The following is a 24859-nucleotide window of genomic DNA, read 5'->3' on the forward strand; positions in this document are numbered from 1 at the left end:
TTATATATTATATTATATTTTATATTATATATATTATATTTTACTGCCACGACACAGAAATGGATTCAAAATGCAAATAAAATTATTATCAGCCATAAAATTATTTAAAATTAAACAAAGTAAGCATTTAATTAAGCTAAATAAAAACAATTTTTGACAATTTTTACCATGCCAACAATTCATCCTTGATTCAATCTAAACCTCTTTTACACATGTTCCATGGCCTGCTCCATGAATGTTTGATAACACCCTTCAACCACCACACCATCCCATTACACAATGCTGTGTGTGTGTAATCGCTGCCACACACAGACCCATTTACACAGCGCGCTTTCATTAATAGGATTGCGTTATGCACAACACCTCATCTCATTGGCTGAACAAGAAAGTGGGCGGAGACGATCTGCACCAAATGGGCTGGGAAAAACCGAGGATGCTCGGACAGTGTGATACCCATCTTAGTCCAACGCTGCATGGCACAGGAGAGAGATAAAGCGTGAAATGCAAAGAGCATGAATCAGATTTTTTTACGCAGGGCCTGAGCAAAACCGCACGTGTAATCTTGTCATTTTATCTTTTCTGGCTTGCTGGTGTTTTTCGGGTCGCTCTGCAGACTGGTTCCTGGCGCTGGATTTATGGAGAGCTGCTAGTGAAGTTGGAAGCCTGTGAAACGCAATGGCCGTGGCGTTGGACGCCATGTGGGTGCGAGTGAAGGGGGTCTGTAAGCAGAACGGCCTTCTCATCCTCTCAGTGCTGGCCGTTGTTATCGGATGTTTGCTGGGATTTTTCCTGCGCTCCAAGAACCTCTCGGAGCAGGTTAGTCCACCTGACCACTTCTCGTATGCACCAGAACCTGTACTGCAGCACCCAACAAACTCTCCTCAAAACCTTAAAGCCCATTCCCAACCCACCTACAGTGACTGTCCAGACGTCTCCTCAAGGTCTCCTTCGTGTGCATGAACTTTTCGTCTCCTTTTTTAATATTTCCCATAGAAACATTCCCATAGAAACAATTTTTCCCGATGACAATTTTTTCCGATGACTGTAAAACAGAAGCGTGTTTTTTCAGAGCCATTCTTTGCATTTTCAAATTTGATTGAGCATTTGCGGCGGTTTTGGTTTATAGAAGGGGAGGTGACGTTAGAGAAACAGTGGACATTTTCCTGAAATGAATCTTAACACTTGAGAAAAACACTTGAATGGAAATTCGATGCACACTTGTTCACGAAACACTATAGTGCAGTTTATTTGATTACGTCCGTAGATTAAGATTAAAAGGGGCAGCTAAAGGTTGCGTTTTTCCCTTTTCATTTTGCCACGGTCACTTCCACTGAAACCTCTGTTATGATTCTGAAATACGGCTAAAAATAAACCCAGCGAGAGGCATTTGCTGTGACGGCCGGGGATTACTGTCCAATCATACAAATGCTCTCAGTAATTGTACATTAAGCAAGAGCTGCTTAGTGTCACGGCATTTAAAGCAGGTCCATCCTGCTGTCTGCCATTTCAGCTAAATTACAATGTGCTTCTGAAAAAAAGTACAACTTGGCTTATTTTTTAAAGAGAGGGCCATTTTTAGAAAGAAAGAAAGAAAGAAAGAAAGAAAGAAAGAAAGAAAGAAAGAAAGAAAGAAAGAAAGAACGAGAGGTTCTGACCCCCTTTCTCGTTCATTTTCAATCTCTCACTAGATACAAGAGCAGGCATCTGAGAAAACACTTGAAAGATACACAGATCTCTAGAAATTTCTAGGTTATCTCTAACCCAGCGTTTGGTTGAAAAAACCAAACCCAACCGTTGGGTCATAGATTCACGTTGGGTCAAAAATAAACATTCTCTATCTTAATTTAAACTAACGGTTGGGTTCGTCCCTTTTTGACCCAAAGCGTTTTTTTAGAGTGTACATTTCTGTGTGTGCACTTCATGTTTTTTTCTGTAAGGGTTATGTGTGCATCACAAATTTGTATCATAAATGAATGTTTTCGTGATTTTTTTTCTGCAAACTAAAAAAAAGGCCGAAGAATAGTCTTTGTGACATTTAAATGTCGCTATTTCTATTACACTGTTTTGTACGGATTGGCTTTCTTTGACAGTAAATGTAAAACCTTGAAAACGTGTCCTTCCCTTAGACAAAGAAAACCTTTTTGTTGGTGCATTCCGGTGTGTATAATGTGTGTATGAATATTGCACATAGTTTTCCCGAGATGTGAAAGATTCATAATCTAACACCGTGTCTACACCGGACGCGGCGCGATGCGACGCGACACATGGCTTGTTCTGCATCGCGCCACGTCCAGTGTGGACAAATTTTAAAATTATAATGGGTTCTAATGTGTTCTATTGTCTCTTGTCGTGCCGCATCTGGTGTAGACGCGGTGTAACACGCTTCAGCTTTCGGTTTACAGAAAGTGTGGTTGCATTAGTAGTCGTGAGTGCTGTTGAAATGGATGTCAGGGAATCAGTGACATCAACATGTCAGTTATCATTTACTGGTCCAAACCTGATGACCTTTCCTCTTTTACATACAACAAAAGTGAATGGAAAGAATAACGACAGTCAGCTCAGCTCAGTGCAGGTCAGTTTTATTTAGAGTATATGGAGCTTTTCACGATGCACATTAATTCCAAGCTAAAAATTTGTAGACATAATTACCACATTTCACGGGTTTATCATTGATGGCTTTATTTACATTTCCTAGTGGAATTCCAAAGGCGAAAATTAGTGGGCGTGGCTTGCGTTTTTCACTGCGAATTGATTGGATGTGTAAAAACAGCTGTTGCATTGATTTTGAAATGAAACTGGCAGCAGACTGACAGCTGAAGGGGAGGAGTTAAAGCCAAGCCGTCTAGTTTACGTCATTTGAGATGGATAGTCATTTCAGATTTTAACTGAAGATTATGAGGGTACATGAATTTTAAAAAGAAAATGACCCACATTGATAAGCTATTTACTATAAACGCTGCAATATTTCATGAAAAAATAAGAATAGTCATTTTTTATTTCACTGGGACTTTAAAGTTAAAGTTTCATGTAATTTTGCCTCTCGTCATTGCAAACCTGTCTGACTTTCTTTCTTCTAAAGAACACAAAGGAAGAGATTTTAAAGAACGTTGGTAACCAAACAACATTGAACCCCATTGACTTCCATTGTATGAACACAAACCACCGAGACATTTCTCAATATATCTTCTTTTGTGTTCTACAGAAGAAAGAGTCATACTGAGATTTAAATAGCTAAAAAATCCCTCTTTTTTGTAGCTCTCAAATCTCACATCTTATTCATGTTCTGCATATATTAACACATACAAATGTTAATGTGATGTGAGAACTGATGCTGAGGTTTAACTGGTTATTTTTACACTGGGTTCACACCAAACACAAATTAAGTCATGCAAATTACGAACATGCGTCAATCTCGTCTTCCGCGAAGGTTGAAAATATTTGTCAGATCACGTCACTCACGCGAAAATAACGAACTTTTCCCGTGAGTAATAACGGGCGTGGAACGCGATTGTTCGCGTTTGGTGTAAACCCAGCATAACACTATTCATTTACATTACACTTACATTTATGCATTTGGCAGACGCTTTATTCCAAAGCGGCTTACATTGCATTATACTATTTGTTTCTAATTATGTGGAATCCCCTGGGATCGAACCCATGACCTTGGCGTTGTTAGCGCCATGCTCGAACCACTGAGCTACAGGAAAGCTGTTTCTGTTCTTCAAAATCCTATAATAAACTTTTGTAGTTTACACCAGGAAATTCAAGAGCCTTCTGCACTTAAGAGAGAATTGTTCTTGGGGCTGGACTCATATCTCAATGTCAAACGCGTCGGGCCCGTCGAAGGTCAAGTCATCATTTTTGTTGTGTTTTGGCTGAAACCTGGTATGAACTTCAGGCATTTGAAAGGTTGTATAGGTAGAGATCTCAAACTATCTGACAGCGAAAAGGCGGTTTAAAGGATGTGAATCGTCAGGTTATTTGTCTTTTTACCCTGCTGTTATGACAAGACGCATGAGTAAAATTGTTTAGTGATTATTGGCTCTCGAGCTCAACAAAAGTTTACATTTTACATTTTGTTGTTCCACTAAAAAAAAATAACTTGCGACGTAAAGTAACGAAAGAAAAAGCCATGCTGGCCAAATCTTTCGGGCAAAAACGCAAATAGAAAACCAATTTGCTGTGACTTAAAATTTCTATTTTGTATTTTTTTTTTAAAAGTCAGTTTAAAAAATTGGCACTGCAAGACTGTTTAAGCAAAAGCTAAAACGTATGAAAATATGATTAAAAGAAAATGAAACCTGCACAAAACTGTTACAAGTAACAGCATCTTGAACATTTAGGACGACCTTCACCATTTATTCTGTTTTCAGATCTAGAATACTTTAATGCCATATCAGAACACAGAGATCTCTGTGATGTCCAGGACACTTTGTTACTGACAAAAAGGATCAAGGTGATTCAGGACATTTTCTACAGCACGTCTTAAAGAGAGTTGTTTTAAACACATAGTGAAAACTTTCCGCGCTGCGGTCTAAAGTTCCTCTTGGTGTGAGAATATCGGTGCACTTGATTGAGGAACAATGTTACCTGATTAACAACTGTTTCTCATCTCGACTGGTCTTACAAGCAATCAGTGGGTTTGTTTTACAAGATGACGTGATGCGGGGAAATGTCCTGAGGTGCACCAACGCTTTATAGGAAAACTGACTGTGCACGTATACTTTCAGGACTGATTTTGTACTTTAATTATGTAAACGGACAGAAGTACTGGAGCGCTCGGTCCAAAATGAGCTTTTAGAGACTAATAGTATAAGAGCAAAAGAAACATCAAACTCCAAAAGCCAGGTGAAGTGGCTTTTAAGGGAAAATAGCAGAAAGCTGATCTTTGTTAATGCTTTTAACCATCTCCGGCCATACTGAAACTCCAACGGTTGAAACCATGCTGAGACACAAACAGGAAAGAATTACAGAAAGTTTAGTGACATGCGTTCAGCCGGGAGATGGATGCTTGGATCATATGTTGAACTTGCTGTATGTGACCATACACTGTTTTTGCTGGGGGTTTTCCCGGGGGGGGGAATGGGGTGGGAGTAGTTCGGTTTTGTGAATTTTGGATAATTGCGTTCTTAAATTAAGATTCTTGTTTCTCTTTTTAGTTGCAATGTAATAGCGGCAACCAAAAAACACACAGGCTAAAAAGATTTAAAGGGATAGTTCAACCAAAATTGAAAATCTTTTCGTCATTTACTCTCTCTCATATCATTCTAAACCTGTTTGACTTTATTTCTTCTGCAGAAAACAAAAGAAGATATTTTGAAGAATGTCGATAACAGAACAACACCATTGACTTCCGATGTATGGACACAAAACATCCAGACATTTCTCAAAATATCTTCTTTTGTGTTCCACAGGAGACAGTGTCATCAAATATAGGAATTTTTATTTTTGGCTGAACTGTCTCTTGAAAGTAATTTAACTTCAGACTCTAAATTCTGATTGGACGAGTCATGAATAATGTAAATACGTTTCACTGATAGCCAGGCAGATATTTCTACTGGACCTTATAAACAGTAAAGCAGAATCTGTCATTTCTACAGTTTTACACGATATACGGTCATCATATATGATCATCCCGCCCAACTCCAGTTAAGCTATTAAAAAGGGTTCCTTGTTGCGCTGTAGGAGCACACATGCGCTTCCTTTGCAATGAGTTGAAACACCTCCACACAAATCAATGGGACATTTAACAACTGCACGATTCTTCTCAAAGCACATTGAGGGTGTAAAAGCGTATCATTACAGTTTGTTGAGAACATTGAGCACTCACAAACAAAGGAAAGCATGAAGTGTCATAAATAACGAAGAAATCACAGTAATCATTGTTCTATTGTAAATGAAGTATCTCTGCATCTGGGCTTTTGTTCGATTATTTCTCCAGAGTTTCTGAGCGATGAAGTATAGCCGCCACTGTAATTAAAGTGACCTAAAAAGTTTTGTAACGTTACAACAAAAACCTAAGACAGATTTTGCTGGAAAGTTTTGATGGATGATAGCAGGCTCCCTTATGGTTTTCCCATCTAGCCTGATCTCACAGGAACTCGCAACTATTTTACGAGATGGCTAATTTGCATGAAAAACGTACAGTTGTTAGAAAAAAGTAATAACGAAGCCCGACCCCTTAACCTGACCATCGCTTGCGTGAAAGAAGATCCAGTTAGCCACCATGTAAAATAATTCATTCAAGATTGTGTTGGTTTTTCAAAGTCTGCGTAAGACGACTGATCGTACAGTGAATGAAGCCGCTGTAAGCAGATAAAAGGAGGTCTTTTGTGCTGAATCGAAGTCATCTTGATATCTATAATACACTGCCATGAAAGATCTTTCCTATACTCTAATACTGACACACTTCACATAAAAACAAGTTCTCCTGGCAGCACTGGATGACCACAGATAGCATTCTCTGCATTGGGTATCAGATATTATCAGTCCGGTGAGTCCTCGATTGACCGCTGGGTAGGATGTCAACAGCTCGATCAAAGAACACAGCTCTCTCTCTCTCTCTCTCTCTCTCTCTCTCTCTCGCACACACACACACTCCCTAGATCCAATCCTCTTCTCAGAGGAAACTCGCTCAATTATCACATTTGATTATATTTGAGGAAATATACACAAATGAGAAAATTTACTGACATACATTAGCAGTATAGAAAGATAAAATGTGTGTAGCATAATTCAGACGGCTTGGTTTTGGAAAAAGGTTACAATATATGTTTGCGTTCATATTGAAATGTCAGATTTTGTTTGTAGATTTGATCTACATCAGTGATCTCATCAGTGACTTTCAACGGTGCTTTTAGATTTGCCTGGAATAATTTCTCATCAAATTCTGCATAATTATCTAGTAGCTGTGCGATTCACATTCACGTTACACTGCTATAATTAGTATGTGATATGAATACATATTTGTGTTTTACTTTCTATTCCTTTTAAGGTAATTAAAGAAGAAAAAATCTAAGATTCAGTTGAACTGAATTGCAATCTAATGTGCATTGAACTCACATAACTCAATTTAAAACCGTGTGCATTTTTCTCTGGCTTTACAGTTTGTGGCCGTGATATATATATATATATTTATATGAGAGTGTGTATGTGTGTGTTTATCCCTTCGTGAAGTTTTTCATGGAAGTTTCTGTGTATATGTTGAGATTTTTATTGAGGTTTGTATGTGTGTGTCGGTGCTTGAGAGTTATGAAAGTGTGTGTGTGTGTGTGTTCATGTTTGTATATCCCGGTGGGGACCTAAACCTGAATACACACCAACACATGGGGACTCGTGTCACTGTGGGGACCAAAATTGAGGTCCTCATGGGCAAAAAAGCTAATAAATTGTACAGAACAATATTTTTTACAAATCTAAAAATGCAAAAAGTGTTCTATGATCTTTAGGTTTAGGGATAGGGTTAGGGATAGGGGATAGAATATACAGTTTGTACAGTATAAAAACATTACGCCTATGGACTGTCCCCACGGGGATAGTCAACCAAAGCCTGTGTGTGTGCGTGTGTGTGCGTGTGTGTGTGTGTGTGTACAGGTTTTTATACATTATAGGGACCAGCACAATAAATTGATTAATAAACATACTAAATAATGCTTATTAAAAAATGTAAAAATGCAGAATGGTTTGTGTGTGGGCTAGGGGATAGAAGGCACAGTTTGTACAGTATAAAATTCATTATATGTATGGAACGTCCCCACAGTGTAAAGAAACGTGTGTGTGATCAGTGTATAGAGTGCTAGTCAGAGTTTTAAAAAGGATTAATTTCTCAGTTCTGGCAGTTGAAAGCACATAACAGACAGCGCTTAAAGCAAAGAGGCTTTCTCAAAGAGGAGCTCTGACTGCCAGCCAAATATCCAACTTCACACAGAGAGAGAGAGAGAGAGAGAGAGAGAGAGGTTGTGCGATATGCATTGCACAGACGTGCGCTCATAGTTCAGGACAAGTAGTGCAACTCTAAATTGAATCAGCTATGTCTCTAAATGTCTTATTTATAAATAAAACCAACTGACAATCAAGAAAATGAATCGTACGTTGTCAAAGTCCTTTATGAGAAATGTCTTCTGAAACTCCACAGGAGACATGTGTGATGACTGGAGTCTCTCACAAGAGAAAAACTTGAGATGCTTTTGAGTTGGTTTGCGTTACCGAGGTCTGTCAAACTCAAACGTATTGAATCTTGTGTCTTTTTCACAATCCAAATCAGATTTTGGAAGCACATTTACCGTGGTAATCACAGCGTCTGCCAAAATAGCTCAATAGATAAAGTGTTGTAAGATGCACGCAGTTAGACATCAGATTTATATTCATCCATCGCTTTGAGTCTGCTGAAAATAACTGTAGTGAATGTGTAATATCGGGCCTACATCAGTCATTGTCTCACATGTAGAAAACTGTCTCTCTTGAGTTCTTATATTGTGTTTATTATTCTGATCATTTGCTATGCTTCAGGAGGTGAAATATTTCCAGTTTCCAGGAGAGCTGCTGATGAGGATGCTGAAGATGTTGATTTTGCCTCTCGTTGTGTCCAGGTAAGAATTACAGTAATCGCACTTTCTGTGACTTCATATTGAATTTAATATTGACTTTTTTTCAATATTGACTTCAGTTCGTTTTGAATGCAGACTTGGCAAATCCGAGCTCAGTTTGTGTCACTGTTGAAATCCCATCTGAAACTCTGATGACAGAGACATTTGTGAGATTTCTCTGGAAAAATATCTGAGATGCAGGAGATTTAAGCAAAACATGTTTGTACTTCTTGTACTTAGCTTCGTGTACTGTGATAGGCTTACTGAGACCATTTTTACTGCACTTATGCATTGTTGTCCATGTGTTGTTCTAACTGCTTCTGTTGTTTACCTCATTTGTAAGTCGCTTTGGATAAAAGTGTCTGCTAAATGACTAAATGTAAATGTAGATATGGTAACCTGTTAAATGAATGCCATTTAGGGAGATCATGTAGAAAATTATTTCAATTGCAGAGCTGATTTATGAAGCTCAAAATATCTGCAGCTGACTTGAAAGCTCTTAAGGGTTCAAATAACATCTGAGTTCTGGGGTCTGTTTGACTCATATTTAAGTGATAGCAATGACAGGCTAAATGGCCAAATGGTTAACACTCATCCATTAGATGAATAATACAACTCTCAGCAATGCGTATTACAGTCAGTTTGAGTTAAGTGTGTACTTCAAGTTTACTTCTAGTGTAGCGTCCTTGCCTGAAAATCTCTCTTTCCGTTCAGCGTAAGGAGTTTCTAGTTTGTCTTTCGTCTGTACGAAAAGCACTGCAAATGAGTGCTCTCATGTGCATGTTAAAAACATGTCCGATAGAGCACTAATGAGTTCTTTAGTGAATGCGACAGCGTCAGTGTTGTGGTCTCTTGGGGAACTTTGGATGTTGCGAGGTGGGATTATTCACGAATATGCTGAATGCCGGGTTATAAATGGGAAAGGGAAGATGATCTCCCGGACAGATGATTCTTTATCAGCTGGTGTGTTCATCTCCCTGAGGAAACGAGGCAGAGTCACTCAAAAACCGGCAATTGGAAAAATAATATTAAAAAAAAGACAAAAATAGTCAAATAATCAATATACTAGATAATGCTATGGGTTTTGAACTGGTAAAAATGACCCCAAGGGGAAAACGTGGGTGGTCTGATCAGACTGGGAAAGTAAAAGTAGTCAGATCTCATGAATTACATTCGTAACGTTGTCTCGCTTTTATTCATAAGGGAATATTGATTAATAGCTTGATTTCAGTGTTATTTCTGTTGGTGGTGAGATAAACAAAATATCTCCCAAAATGTTGCAAGTCAGTGACTGATGTCAGTAATTCTTGGCAGTGAAGCGGGTCAAATGAAAACATGCAGATGTGACACATTTCCATAATCTTCTCGACATGCCGCAGTTGGTCTTGTAAACTGTTTAACAAGCAGGCGGACCGGAGTGCAAATCTCCATTTGGTGCTTTACAGCGGCTGTAAAATTCAGTTTCCTGTTGTGATTTTAATCTGGGGATGCAATATTTAACATTATAATAAAACTTCATACAGAAATGGCGAAGAATGATTTAAGTTAAGAACTTCTCGTGTTCTCATATTCACTTCGCTGTAGCCACACAAACATGGCTTGAAGCATTTAAAGGAAAATCTGTATCTTGAGTACCTATACAGTAGTATTGCATACGTCGCATCTTCGAAGAGTATTTAGTTTGATCAAATTTATAAAAGATAGATACAGCTGTACGATTATTTATGGAAAAAGATGAGCTGCTGGAGGCGTGCAGGGGTCTACAGCACGAGCACACAACACATCATCGCATTATCCCTTCGTGTTGTTTACATTACACACATATGCCAACAAAACACAGACATATGACTTAGTTTGATTTACTGCGTTCGGTTCATGCCGGCGTCTTTTAGAACTGGGACCGCGCCATCTATCTCCAAATTCAGCGTTATATCCACCGTTTATATAATATTCATCACCGAAATGCAAACAAACACAGCTAAACTTCCATCAGCCGAGTGAAGTGGCATCGATGGGCTTGCTCTTTCTCACTCTGGCTGGTTGACACGTTGGTGTGCTCTTTCTCTCATGCTAGCGCGTGGGCGTGCTCTTTTGCTCGGTGGATGACGCGTGGGCCTGCTTTTCCGAGAGAAAGACCAATGAAAGGAATAGGATCCCTGTTTTGAAACAGGGATCCAGACTTATAAAAAACTTTCCGAATCAAGTTGGAGTGCTGGGGGAGTGTATCGAGCACAGAAATACCACGTCACTACGTCTTTTTTTTAACAAGTTGAGCATGTTAAGCATGAGAAACCAGCACGTTTAACAGTGTAGTAAGAACGCATGAAATAGCATGTTATCCCATCTTTAATGAAAGTTTGTAACTATAAGCCATTTTGGGTCACCATTGACTCCCATAGTAGGACATTAAAATATCTTCATTTGTGCTAAGCACACAAAGAAATGTATACAGGTTTGTAACTTTGTAGCAACTGGAGGGTGACCAAATGATGACAAAATGTTCATTTTTGGGAACTATTGCTTTGAAGTATGTGTGTGCGCCTACCAGTTATTTTTTGACCTTGTGGGGACATCTTTTGGGTCTACAGCTTGTAATTCAAACTAAATTGTGTTTATTTGAAAATGTACCTACATTTTTTCAACAATTTCTCAGTTTATAGTGATGAAGATGCATGTGTGTCCTTATTCATTTTCAATACCGATATCGATGTCCCTATTCCGAATGAGTGAATTTCACTCATTTACTGTAAAGAAGAAAAGAAATTTTTCTACCCTAAAGTATGTCTCCCCAATTTCCGTTTCTTCTTTTAGATGGTTTTATCGATTAGAAATATGAAGTGATATGTGTGAAGCTGTTATTTCCCACAGTATATACGCAATACAACTGCACATTGATGAACTGGTCCTGAAAGGAGCTCATTTACAGAATATGTAGTTTATGTGTGAGTGTCTTTCCTCCAGTATTCTGTCTGTTCAGTTGTGGCGGTGCATTAATCGGGTCATCTCACCCTGATCTCCTAAAGAGAGCCTTCAATACCCACAACAACATAGAATTTAAAACCGTCTCATCTTCAATCTCCCGTCTTCGTCTTGCGGTTTCATTACAGTTGTCAACGGACATCTACCGTTCGCTGTGAATTGTGTTTTACTGCGCACTGGGAATTGAGTGAATTAGATTTGATCTGTGTGAAATTGATTGGATTGTGAGGCAAGGAGGTGAGGAAAGCATTTGTGATGTCAGGCAAAAATTAAACTGCACAGCAATTCACGAGTTCGCCTCGCAGATAATAAAGTGGGTCGGATAGAATTCCTATTTGGCGTGCTTTCCCGGGGAGAGGGTTCGGTGATTCCTCCCGAACTCAAAGCACTTCCTCCTTGTCCCAGTATCTCTCCTGTATTTCTTATTTAATTTTGATCCATGTTGACTTTAAGCCTTGCTTAAAATGTATGATATTTGATTGTAAAATATCTCTCCTTTAAAGGCTACTAAGGGTTAAAAACATCTTAAATCCAGCACCACATGCACTTTCAGATGGCACTGCCTATGGATTACCCACAATGCTATACAGGTCACGATCTTGTACAAGAAGACAGACCGCGCACACATGCTGCCCCTTAAACTGACTTGATATCAGCTTTGCAGTGTTTCGTTCAGAAAGATGAGGCCGGTTCAAGAGCAGTTGAAAAGGCCGACCTCCCTACATGAACGACTGCGCTGTGATGTTTTACAGCTCATCCGTATGGAGTATCGTAGGTGTTCTGTATAAAGCTGTTTAAACTTCAATACAAAGTTAAAGTGTTTAATTGCTGAATTCATTAAGAAAATTAGACACAGTCCTAAAGGTTATCGTGGAGTGTTGTTGTCATTAAATTACGTAAATGGCTGTTTTATATGCAGTTTGTATTCATTTTTGTGGCTGTAAGATACAAGCACAAGGAAAAGAAAATCATAGCTCTGGTCTACTTTCTGGTGAACAAAATTCTGTGTTTTTGAGGAAAAGGATGTGACTTGTCCTTCCCAGTGCAACACGTGTCACGGAGATACTGTGGTATACCGGGCGGTTGCTATGGCACTGGGAGGCAGTTGCTAGGGTATTGTTGGTGGCTGCTACTCAGCAAAATCGCCAGTGTTAAAAAAGGTCAATTGAACTCTCACTTAAAGCAACCCAGGCAGAGAAATAAAAGTCCTGGATGGGTGAAAAAGCTATATTTTTGCTCTGACCTTTCCATGCGAGATGTCCTGCTGTTATGAATATGTAATCTTCGGCCTGATGCGGCCAGCTGTTCGCGGGTCATTTGGAGGAGACCTCCTCTCACGCTAATCTTTGAGCTTTTGTGTGGATGACTGCTCGTGCTGAAGTGAGATTTACACACATTATTATTCAACAAAATAAAAAGGAAGCGATGAATGGGTGTCGTCCAGGTAAGAGTCTGGGCCACAGTGGCCACCCCCACTCTTCTACTGGTCTGTGGGGCAAAAGAGGCGGTGCCTTTATTTAGTGTTTCAGTTTTACCTGAGCCCACACCGGGTCGAGCCTCTCTCTCTCTCGCTCCGACTTCCGTCAGGAATCAATAAATGTTCTAGATGAGTTTTAAATGTAGCTTTGCATTGTTAATATTGACATAGAACTCGATCGATCCTCCTCACACCTCAGTAAATCATAAACACTAATGTGTATTTCTGTCCTCTCAGCTTGATGTCCGGTCTGGCAGCGCTGGATGCTAAATGTTCCAGTCGACTGGGCCTCATCACTGTGTCCTATTACCTGTGGACCACCTTCCTGGCGGTTGTGGTGGGTATAGTCATGGTGTTAATCATTCATCCGGGCGGAATGGCACAGAAAGAAGACTCGGAGGACAGCGGAAAACCCATCATGAGCTCGGCCGATGCCCTCCTGGATCTCATACGGTGAGACGGCTCTTTTGATATTATTCTGACTGACACACATATAAAACGTGTTTTGCATGGACTGATGGAAATGCGCTTCGAAATAAGATTTCTTATGGTGCTATTCAAGAGTGTACTGTACAGGCTGAAAAAATCTCTACGGCGCTGTAATTGTGCACAAGCTGAATGGTGGAAATCGATCCGGAAACGTAGTTTAAGTCTCTCGTTCTTTGTCAGAAATCTCCACCAGCAAATAAAGAATTGATTCATGAATTGCCTTTAACTACGGGGTAGGTCAGTAATATGTCAGAATGAAGTATCGTCACGGATACGATCTCCAGGCAGCAGGTTGGGTTTTTGATTGAAAGAATATAGCCACATATTGTTATGAGGGTACTTAAACCTGATGGACCATCTGTAAATGCGTGCGTGTGCATCAAGAGATCGCTATATCTATCTATCTATCTATCTATCTATCTATCTATCTATCTATCTATCTATCTATCTATCTATCTATCTATCTATCTATCTATCTATCTATCTATCTATCTATCTATCTATCTATCTATCTATCTATCTATCTATCTATCTATCTATCTATCTATCTACAGTATCTATCTATCCATCCATCCATCCATCCATCTGTGCTTTGTTAGTCATTGGCCTTCAGTCTTTTTTAATTTCAAACTCGAGTAAACCTCATCAAGACACCTTCCTGAATGACATTTCATATGGATTTGATATTGTTATGTAAGGGATAATGTACAGGGAGGCGGGTGTTATCGCAGAAATAAGCCCCGACAGGGTGATCAGGACCCGACGCGAAGCGGCTTATTTCACGATAACAGCCGGCTGCGTGTACATTATCCCGCTTCTTACCCGGCTACTTGCCACATGAGAAAAACAACTGGACATGAAATGTGTGTCATGGTTCTCCGGGTGAGACACAAAGATACAAGAACAGAGGACCCAGACGCAGACAGCGGGTAAGGGGTTAACATGGACTTTTAATAAATAATAAAACAAACAAAACAAAAACCCACGAGGGGGTAAAACAAGAGTATTACAAGAACAAACTAACTACACTAAACAAGACTAAACAAAACATTTACTACATATTACAAAAGACTAAACTATGCTAACAGGACACGAACTCACCCACATGAAACACGACACAGCACAATGAACCAGCACAAGACAGAAGACACAAGGGCATTATACAGGGGATAAATCAAGAGGGATCAGGTGTGGGGCATGAACTAATTAACAATCAATAACGAGGAGACGAAAGGGCAGGAACAGAGACGCAACACCGGAGAGTGGAAGACCAACAGGGTCAAAACGCCTCTCTCCACATAAAACAAGAGGTTCTGTCATGGCTCTGCCACAAGATCAAGAAAAGCAAGACAAGATGGGGCAGAACCATGACAATGTGAATTTGAAATATTTTATTAGCTCATTTTTACCGAATGCAGACCTTATGCGAGGAAAAGCCATTTACTTTCGGGTTTTAAGGTAAGAAACGACGTTCAAATGTCACGACCAGGCAATTTGGTTTAATCGTTTGTAAATATAATGTTATTAAAAGACATATTTAATTTGTCAAAAAACCTTGTCAAAATGATTTGCTGCATCCGGGTTACCGTGTGTTATTAGTTTTGAGGGGTTGTTATCTGGGAATAACGAACCTGCAAATGTCGCGACTGGCCAATCACAATCAAGCATTCCAACGAGCCGTGTAATAAATTCATTAACTCATTGTAGCTATGCAGTAGCTCATTGTCATGTGTTTATGTTCCCAAACAGAAACATGTTTCCTGCGAATCTTGTTCAGGCCACATTTCAGCAGGTAAAACTACCATCTTGCGTTAACATTTTTGTTATCTGTTAGGAATCACTTAGTTTATCATTTTTTTGCTTAAAAATGATACACTTTCATTCTTGCATTTGTTTGAACTGATAGCAAGCTAATTGACTGGGAATTCAAAGAAAAGCAGATGAATGTCTTTCTTACCTTTCCCTCAGTATCGTACCAACAGCGTACCCATAATGACGACTCCGAAGACCACCGTGAGCCCGGGTCTGACAGAGAGCACCACCCGTCGGGCTCTCATCTACGGGATTCAGGATGATAACGGTACGGACATCCAGAACTTTCAGCTGGATCTGACCCCGCCTCCCGACGTGGTGTTCCGAACACTTCCCGGCACCAGTGAGGGAATGAACGTCCTGGGAATAGTGATTTTCTCCGCCACTATGGGTAACAATACTGTCCTCTTATATATACTTGAATATTTATTGTTATCTCACAAAATCCTTCCTCTGCTTTTTCCGATCAGGCATAATGTTGGGCAGAATGGGTCCTAATGGCAGTGCCCTGGTGAACTTTTGTCAAAGTCTCAATGAAGCTGTGCTGAAAATCGTGGCTATAGTCATCTGGTATGTTACTGTACCTTACCTGTAGACCAAGGTATGAGGTTTACAGGTAACGGTAGAAATCAAAATGTGGGTGTCGGCATGCTTGGCTCCACCCATTGAAATTATCGAGCACATGTAAAAAAACAAGAGTGTGAACTTCCTGTTGTTCTGCAGGTATTTCCCGTTTGGCATTGTGTTTCTGGTGGCCGGAAAGATTCTGGAGATGAGCGACCCGTCTGCGATGGGGAAGAAGCTGGGATTTTACGCCATCACCGTGGTGATGGGCCTCATTCTGCACGGCCTCTTCATTCTGCCCAGCATGTATTTCTTCATCACCAAAAAGAGTCCCATCGTGTACATCAGAGGAATCCTACAGGCTCTGCTCATCTCGCTGGCCACGTCCTCCAGGTAAAAATGGAGTTCTCCGTTGTGTTTCATTTGAAAGGACAGTTCACCCAAAAAAGAAAATTCTTTTATGAGTTGTTCCAAACCTGTTTAAATTTCTTTGTTTGGTTGAACACTAAGAAATTTTTTTGGACGAATGCTTGTAACCAAACAGTTCTTGGACCCCATTGACGACCATTGTAGTAAAAATGATAATGGTTGTCAAAAGTGCCCCAGAACTGTTTGCTGTCCTACATTCTTCAAAATATAATCTTGTGTTCAACAAGGAAATATATAGAGCAATTTTACTACTATGGTAGTCAATAAGGGTCCAAGAACTGTTTGGTTATAAGCATTCTTCCAAATATCTTTCTCTGTGTTCATCAGAACAAAGAAATTGATACAGATTTGGAACAACTCGAAGGTGAGTAAATGATGACAGAATTTTTATTTTTGGGTGAACTGTCCCTTTAAGCATCAGTTTAGTGTCACCTGTGTCTCCTAAAAATTTGGGAGATATAAAGAGAGGAACAGATAAGACTGTAATTTTTGTCAAATCAATGTAGATTGTTGAGGTAAAATAATCAGGATTTGGGTAAATTTGGTGAGAAATGTTTGAGTTCATATTGAGATCTTCAATAATATTGACTTTTGATTGCAGACTTGACAAATCTGAGCTCAGTTTGAGACTTTATTGACATCTCTTCTGACAGGGACATTCGTGAAATTTCTGACTCTTTGCTCAGGGGAAATATCCAATAGACACAGATGAGACTTAAACGGAAGTTCCCATTTGCTCTCATTGATGTTTAGGAATTGTCTTTCCCATGGAAAATTCAAAGTAAATCACATCCATTTCTATAAATCTTTGCAGATCCTCTTATTCAGAAGATATTAAAACTACCAATTTCAAAGATGGAAATCAAATCTCTTTTATTTATCACAAATAAGGGAACACGGTGGTGAAAGTAAACGGTTATAAATATTAACCGTAACATTGACCTTCAATGACAAAAGTTGGTTTTTACAGCCATATTCAGAGCGGTGCAAAAGTTCAGAAGGTGCAGCATAACATGTTTCTATTATTCACGAGGAACAAACCAGATCTTCTTGGTGTGGGTTGACGGGTTTTGTGTAAGCGTGGACTGCTTGGAGAGGTCAACACGTGCCTACAGACAAAACGCATCGAAAAACGTGATATACATTATGCATTCACAAACAAACAGCAGTGCTTTCATGCACAGCTCATGGCAGATGTTCATATATAAGTGCCACAAACACAATGGACTATTTCCTGCTATTTTCTAGAATTATACACATCAACAAATTGCTTCTCTGCAACACGTCTGTAATTTACATCTATATGATGCTGTACCTCTGTTATTGCGATGGATGTGTTGTGCGAGAGGGATGTGAACATCAATTAAAGATTGTTTGGTTGTAAGGGGAAAATGGTGAAAATAGCTACTTGTACTTCTCTGTCTAAAAATGACAATTTTGACATTTTACATCAACTATTTTTCAGTATACTTTGGTTATTTTCAGTTCTGCCACACTGCCTATCACGTTCAAGTGCCTACTGGAGAACAACCACATCGACCGGCGAATCATTCGCTTCGTGCTGCCCGTAGGCGCCACCATCAACATGGACGGGACTGCGCTTTACGAGGCCGTGGCGGCCATTTTTATCGCCCAGGTCAACAACTACGAGCTTGATTTCGGCCAAATCATCACCATCAGGTACCAAAAAGTTCAACCCTTGTATGGTTTTCATGTTTTTGTTACTCAGACAATGTGCAAGAGTCAAGTGGACCCACAACATTATTCTGTACAGCCTTAAAAGTTTGTATTTTACACCGTGTCCTAAACAAACGCGATGCCACGCTGCGATACGCGATAAACGGTATCTTTTCCATGTGAAGAAGAGGTTTTGTCTTAACCAGCCCTGACAGCGCTACGCGGCGACCAACAGCCGTTTTTATTTTAGAAACGGTTTCTATTTCTGCGACGCTGACAGCTCCGCCCATACAACGGTCTCATTCGATGTAAGTTCTGCACCTCATGAATATTATTCGCCAAACATGGATGAGTACAGGCTATAAACGTTTGACAAAATGACAAAATGCTTTTCGCAGGAATCTCATTGCATCGTGTTTTATATGTAATGTTACGATTAAATAAAAACATTTTATTCATTTATTATTTAAAAAAAAGTTATTTTATTTATTATTTATATTTAGTCCATGTTAAATCACATTAAATTATACAAAAATTATATACAGTAGGTGAAAAAAAGATGCTTATCTTAAATAAATATAAATGTTTAAGGTTGAGAAAAACAATTACTTAATCATATCATTTTGTACAATAACAAATATTTTAGCAAAAATGTCAATCACAAATATGTTTCCCTATGTTAACGTTTCACTGTTTCACACAGATTATAAGACTGTGTTACAATTTTATTTAGCTTTACTCTGCATATGAATTATTTAAAAAAAAATTATGTGTTTAACGTGCAACATAATTATTAAATATTAATATTTATTTATTTCGTATGTAATACAAATATTCATTTTATTTATTTGATATTTAATATGACTAATAAATAAAAACATTTTATTCATTTATTATTTAAAAAAAATCATATTTCTTTTATTCATATTAAGGCCATGTTTAGCTTCATGTCACGTGTGGATTGAACTACAAAGAGATATGAAAAGCACTTCTGCTCTCTTCATGTCCATTGATGGATCTGAGTATTGGAAACCATTGAAATGAAAATACCCAAGAGTTTACAGATTCTGGATGCTCTGTGTAATTTAGCTTGTGACATATAGACATCATAATTAAGGTTCACTTCAGTTCATGAATCCCTCAGATGATTTGAATCAGGTGTGTTAAAAAAGACCCACAGAATGTGCAGTGATGATTTAAAATAATATAAAACAATAAAACGGAGTCAGTTGATGGATTTGTTATTGATGCTTTTCAGTACTTTCAGCTCTTGTTTAACCTACAGAATCCTTTCTTCCTTACCTTTTTGATGATGCATTCCTGTTGGGAAAGACATGTTCCTCTTTGTTTTGCTTTCTGTGTTTACTGTATATTCTTTTCACCTGCTGTCTAGAGAGTCTGTAAATCAGCCTTCCGTGACTATATTGTCAAAGTTGAACGCTTGAGTAATGAGGCGTGTGAAAGCCCTGACAGCCACAATGCGAAAAGCACTTAAATACTAACATGAACTGTGAATGAAAGATGAATATCATACCTTCATGTAACTCCTTCCCTGCTAACACACAAAGTAGCAGTTATGTGATTTTTAGGTACTTTACTTTTATTTCACACGTTGCATGCCGTGCTCGTAGTTTCTTTTGCGCATTTGCGTGAGTATAGCACTAAGTGTGTGGCCAGGGTTTCAGGTGCATCCTTTAGAGGCCGCGTTTGTCCACCGCATACGGGGTTCCCACATTTCAGTTGACTTTTTTTTTACATTTATTTCTCTTAAGACGCATAATGATTGTGGTTCAATTCTCACCTTGAAATATAACGGTTGCTTTTCTGTTATAAAACCTGAAATTATAAACCTCGATGACGTATGCGGTGGACAAATAGAGGACGCACCCGCAAATCCTGGCCAGGACGTGTCCGGGAAAAACGGTCACCCTAATGTATGTGCGTGTAACAAACAAACACTGTGCTATAAACAAATAGACTGATGTTTGGTGGGACAGTGGGTTTGAGCTCAAAGGTTAAATGAAATGACAGTCGTGATGTGAAAGCCAGAGATCAGAGAGGTGGAGGGGAGAAACTGAGAACTGGGCAATAATCCTCTGGTAAGATGCCATGTGACGGGGTAAATCACCATCCCCCCGCACACCACCGGTCCGCTTTTATCCCTGTGACCGCCTAAAACTCTCTCTCCCATCTCTTCAAACTCTTTATTTGCTCAGGCCAGACGTTGTTGCATCAATTTATGTCTTTATATTTACAAATTTTTGTTAAATAAGACAGTTGGTTTAACGTCTTATATTTGATCGTTAATATCAATGTTAATATAATGATATGACTGATATCTTACAAACACAGCTATAGAAATGGATTACCCAAGATTTTATAGCTCGACCTGATTTTGCCAAGTGGTTGATGTCCTCAGAGCAACATATTTTGTTGACCTAAGGACAACATTTTTATAAATAAAACCTAAACCCTAACCATAACTTACCCCTTAAATCAGAGGGAAATGATGAGTGAAAAACAATGGTCTAGAAGCACCTAGTCCTGGTTGGAAGATTACATTTCAAATAAACTGTAAACTTTTTTCTGAAATCTGATGGGTTGATTTAAATGTTGTCCCAGGGTCAACATGATGTTGTCCTAAGGATATCAACCACTTGGCAAAAACAGGAGAGCCGATTTTATATCTCATTTCCTAATTATTATCTGACTACCTAAGTTTGAGAGCTTTTTTCATCTGTTTTTTCTCAACTATAGAAAGAATTATGTTACATTTTAAAATTACGAATTTGAATTTAACTTCATGGGAAGCGAAACAGTTCCGTGGATTGAAGTACATGTTTAACATTATTCTCTCGACTCCTGTAGTCAATAATTCTGCCTGTGCAATCTTTTTCTGTATTCAGCTCACCGTCTCCAGAACACAACTTTGACTTTGTCCATGCTATTTCATGCATTCTGACTTCTTTACACTGTTTAACGTGCTACGGCTTCTCAAGCTTAACAAAGGTCAACTTGTCAAAAAACGAGTTGAACGTATGATGTAGTATTTCTGTGCTCGATTCACTCGCCAGGGTTCGTACAGGTTTCAGAAAGTTTTTCTGAACATGGATTCCCGTTTCGTAACAAGGGTTCTTAGTCCCTTATTCTCCTGGAAAAGCACGCCCAGATACCAAGATATATATATATATATATATATACTACTGTATATACTGTATTTACTGTAGATTCTTCAGATAGGTGTTGTGTATGCTTAGGGTTTGATATCTGCTAACAAAGTAAAAGTGTTCTTGGTCAAAATAAGATGCAAATTGGTACCTCTGCTTTAAGAAATAAAAAGCATCCCATGATGGAATGTTTTTTTTTCCAGTTTCAAGATTTGTTGACCTTGTTTTCCAGTATCACAGCCACGGCGGCGAGCATCGGTGCGGCTGGAATCCCACAGGCCGGCCTGGTCACCATGGTAATAGTGTTGACATCTGTCGGCCTGCCCACTGATGACATCACTCTTATTATCGCTGTTGATTGGGCCCTGTAAGTAAAGACATGTTTGATGTTTATACTTGATTTTATTAGAAACCACCAGTGTCCGTGTCTCACTTCAGCATTCAATGTTCAATTTAAGGAGCTGAATAAAAGATCACACAAAATGTGTTTTATTAATGATCTTGAAAACCCAAACTTACAGACGTGGAGAATGAGATTAACGTTAAGTTTAAAATCACGTCTGGTTTCTTTTCTTTGCAGCGACAGATTTCGCACTATGGTCAATGTGATGGGGGACGCTCTGGCTACAGGAATCATGGCTCATATCTGCAGAAAAGACTTCATCAAAGAGGGAGATGGGGTCAGTTTTCTTCTGTGTTGATGAGCAGGGCGGTGTATGAAACGTTTTTTGTTTGTTTAACCTTCTTTAAGCAAAACACAGCTTTGGAAATTATTAACTGAAATGTTTCTAATGATCTCAACAATCTCAAGGTGTATGCTTAAATGTCTGAAATTTTTGTAGGCAAAAATATAATTGTGCCAGCATATCATTTTTTTTTTTTGGAAAACAATTTTCTTCATTGCTTTCAGGTCCCGCTCATCTGCGAAACAAAGGCCCTGAATAACCAGAGCCTGCCCAATTGTCAACAGAACAATGGGAGTTTCCAGTGCCCTCCAGCAGGGGGCAAACCTGAGCACATCCCACCTGATGTGGCCCGTCTCATGCAGCTGGAAGAAGGGGTTCGTCCGCCACCCACCGAGCGGAAAAAGCCCCCGGTGCCCCCCCGCCACCTGAAACATAGAGACAAGGACCATTGTGCAGTTGACATGAACGGTCTGGAGACTAACGTATAGCAACCCTTCAGAGATTTAAGACTAATATCGTATGGACAACATGAAAACACAAGCTTCTACTTCAGAGTGGGGGTCTGGATGTATATTATTTCCTCTTATATTTTGGGTAACAGCATTTTTTTGGATTTTTCAAAAAGGTGCTAGTCCACAGACTAGATATTGTGATGTTACACATGATGCGAGTCTGCACATATGGGCCAGTGTCCCAGTTATGCCATTATTGGCGGCACATGTTGGTTGATCCGTTCTGTGCATTAGATAATGAGATATAATGAGAATAGAAAGCAGGTCGAGATCCGACAATCCAGCATTTCTTTGGGTTGAATAGAGCTGGCAGATGGCAATATATTTATGGCCTTGAGAGCGAAGCTTTTCCTGTAAATGTATTTTGTAAAATGGTTTGTTAAGTGTGAGTGAATTTGCAGTTGTAAATACACAATACAGTAATTACTGTACTGTATGAACTGTTTATTTCTATTTCAAGTTCATATCATTTTATATTTTATTCTTATTCATTTTTGTCTTTAAGCATTTTGAGTCAGGTGTATTGGTCATTCTCGGCGCATGATGAGAATGAGAATTATCCCTCGTGTTTTTCTGTCACATTATTAGTCTTAAATCTGGGTCAGTCCCGCTGTTTGTGTTCGACAAATTATTTCTATATTAAACCAATAAGCACTCATAAAACCATTTAAAGGGATAGTTCACCCCAAAATAAAAATGCTGCCATCATTTATTCATCCTCATGTTGTTCGTATCCTGTATGACTGTTTTTTTCTGTGGAACAAAAAACGATATTTTGAGAAATGTCTCGGAGGTTTTGTGTTCATACAACGGGGGTCAATGGGGTTCAGTGTTGTTCGGTTACCAACATTCTTCAAAATGTCTTCTTGTGTGTTCTGCAGAAGAATGAAAGTCAAACAGGTTTGCCATGACGTGAGGGTGAGTAAATGATGAAAGAATTTTCATTTTGAGGTGAATTATCCCTTTAAGGTAAGAGGTGCTAGCCTGTTCATTATATCATATCCAGACAAAAGAAAATCAAAAGGTGATCCAATGATTTTTTATACTGTATACAGCCACGGGAAAAAATGAAAATGTACTATATAGGTATTTGTTTGGGTAAAATGATGATTTTTGTTTCATTCCGTGAACAATATCTCTTCCAAATTTCAAATAAAAATAAAGTTTGTATTTGCATTTATTTGCAGAAAATCTCAACTGGAGAAACAGGTGAAAATAACAGTATAGATGCTCTGTATTATTTCAGACCACAAATACAGCAAAGAAAACAAGTTCATATTCACTTTTGCAACAGTATTTTTCTACATGTATTTAATGTTATAACCAGGGTTTTAATCACAGTTTTCATGTGTCTTGTCATGCTGTCAGTTGTGTCTGTTGAATTACTTTGTCACTCCTGAGATTTGATTTTGTTGAAATACAACAGACACTGGACTGGAATGACCACAATACATCTAGAAATGCTGATTTGAATGGTTTCTTATATTTTTCCATGGCTGTATATAAATGACATTTATTTCATAAGTACTATTTATTTTAAGAATTTTTTTTAAGGATTTGTATTTGTGGGCTTGCGTCGAGTATGTTGTGGCGCTTATGCAGCATCATCTTAACCTCTCACATCAACTAAAATATAAAAAACTGCATGCATTGATAATAAAGGATTCATTGAAATTCCAGCGTGTATGTTGGAGGGTAAATTGTGAAGAAGTTTCATCTCTCTAGTGAAGTACAACAGGGATTTATCTCAGTCAAACACCCGTGGGCTGTCACCTCTCACTGCCGTATCTCATTGACATCGATGTTTTCTTCACTTAAGATGAACTCAATTAGGTTGAATTCACCTCACTCAGCTTCTGCAGCTGATACACAGGTTGAGAAGTCTCCGTCGCTGAGGGTTTGCTGTGGAAACAAATGTTTTTTTTAGAAACTGATTTGACGTCCTGTTTGATATGGAAATTTATTTGACATGCAGTTTCTAAGTGTCAAAAGGGATTTCGTGAAGTGCTTAAAATGCCAGTTTTCACTTTTTGCTCTCCAGGTTTTTTTCTGAAATCTGCCTCGAGGTTGGGTTGATTTATTTGGTAGTGAAATAAATGTTAAATCAAGGTCTGTGTACAAAAGCTGAATGCTTCTCAGTTGCATTTACACGTTAACAAATGTTGAGTTGTTTCAATCTGTGTTTGGGTATAAAATGTGAATAAAATGGCCATGTTTGACCCATGAGATGACAACTTTTAAGATGAAAGATGAAATTTTGTCTGTAATGCGTTTCCTCAGATGTTTTAGAAATGGTTCATCTCATACTGTGTACAACGTACTTTCTATATTGCCTAGGGATGTAGCAATGTTATCGATATCGTGTTATCGCAATAGCAAAATTGTCTCAATATTATCGTGGTCACATGACTGTGTGAAACAATAGGTCTTCCGGGCCTAACAATGTTAGGAAAAAATAATAGATGTTACCTTCATCATGGTC

At 38.8% G+C, this 24859-nt stretch overlaps 1 protein-coding gene across 2 annotated transcripts; it reads left to right on the forward strand.

The window, feature by feature from the left end:
- Nucleotides 1–427: 427 nt before the first annotated feature.
- On the forward strand, nucleotides 428–24748 carry slc1a7b (solute carrier family 1 member 7b). Of its 2 annotated transcripts, XM_057319430.1 has the most exons (11): nucleotides 428–816; nucleotides 8509–8588; nucleotides 13279–13494; nucleotides 15280–15322; nucleotides 15499–15733; nucleotides 15813–15912; nucleotides 16066–16299; nucleotides 17821–18015; nucleotides 21412–21546; nucleotides 21760–21859; nucleotides 22090–24748. In XM_057319430.1, exons 1-11 carry the CDS (start codon nucleotides 676–678, stop codon nucleotides 22351–22353), a joined length of 1743 nt encoding a protein of 580 aa, XP_057175413.1. In that variant the 5' UTR covers nucleotides 428–675; the 3' UTR covers nucleotides 22354–24748. The 2 variants fall into 2 exon arrangements, with proteins under 2 accessions (XP_057175413.1, XP_057175414.1); XM_057319431.1 differs by lacking the exon at nucleotides 8509–8588 and having other exon boundaries at nucleotides 704–816.
- The last annotated feature ends 111 nt before the right edge of the window (nucleotides 24749–24859 follow it).

This window comes from Triplophysa rosa, linkage group LG21 (genome assembly GCF_024868665.1).
Source record: "Triplophysa rosa linkage group LG21, Trosa_1v2, whole genome shotgun sequence".
Lineage (NCBI taxonomy): Eukaryota > Metazoa > Chordata > Actinopteri > Cypriniformes > Nemacheilidae > Triplophysa > Triplophysa rosa.

Excerpts from the sequence above, each read along its gene's own strand:
- slc1a7b (XM_057319430.1), top strand. The coding sequence starts at position 676 with ATGGCCGTGGCGTTGGACGCCATGTGGGTGCGAGTGAAGGGGGTCTGT. Across the intron at positions 15,323-15,498 it reads TTCAGGCCACATTTCAGCAG|TATCGTACCAACAGCGTACC; the intron begins GTAAAACTACCA and ends CCTTTCCCTCAG. Across the intron at positions 21,547-21,759 it reads ATCGCTGTTGATTGGGCCCT|CGACAGATTTCGCACTATGG; the intron begins GTAAGTAAAGAC and ends TTTTCTTTGCAG.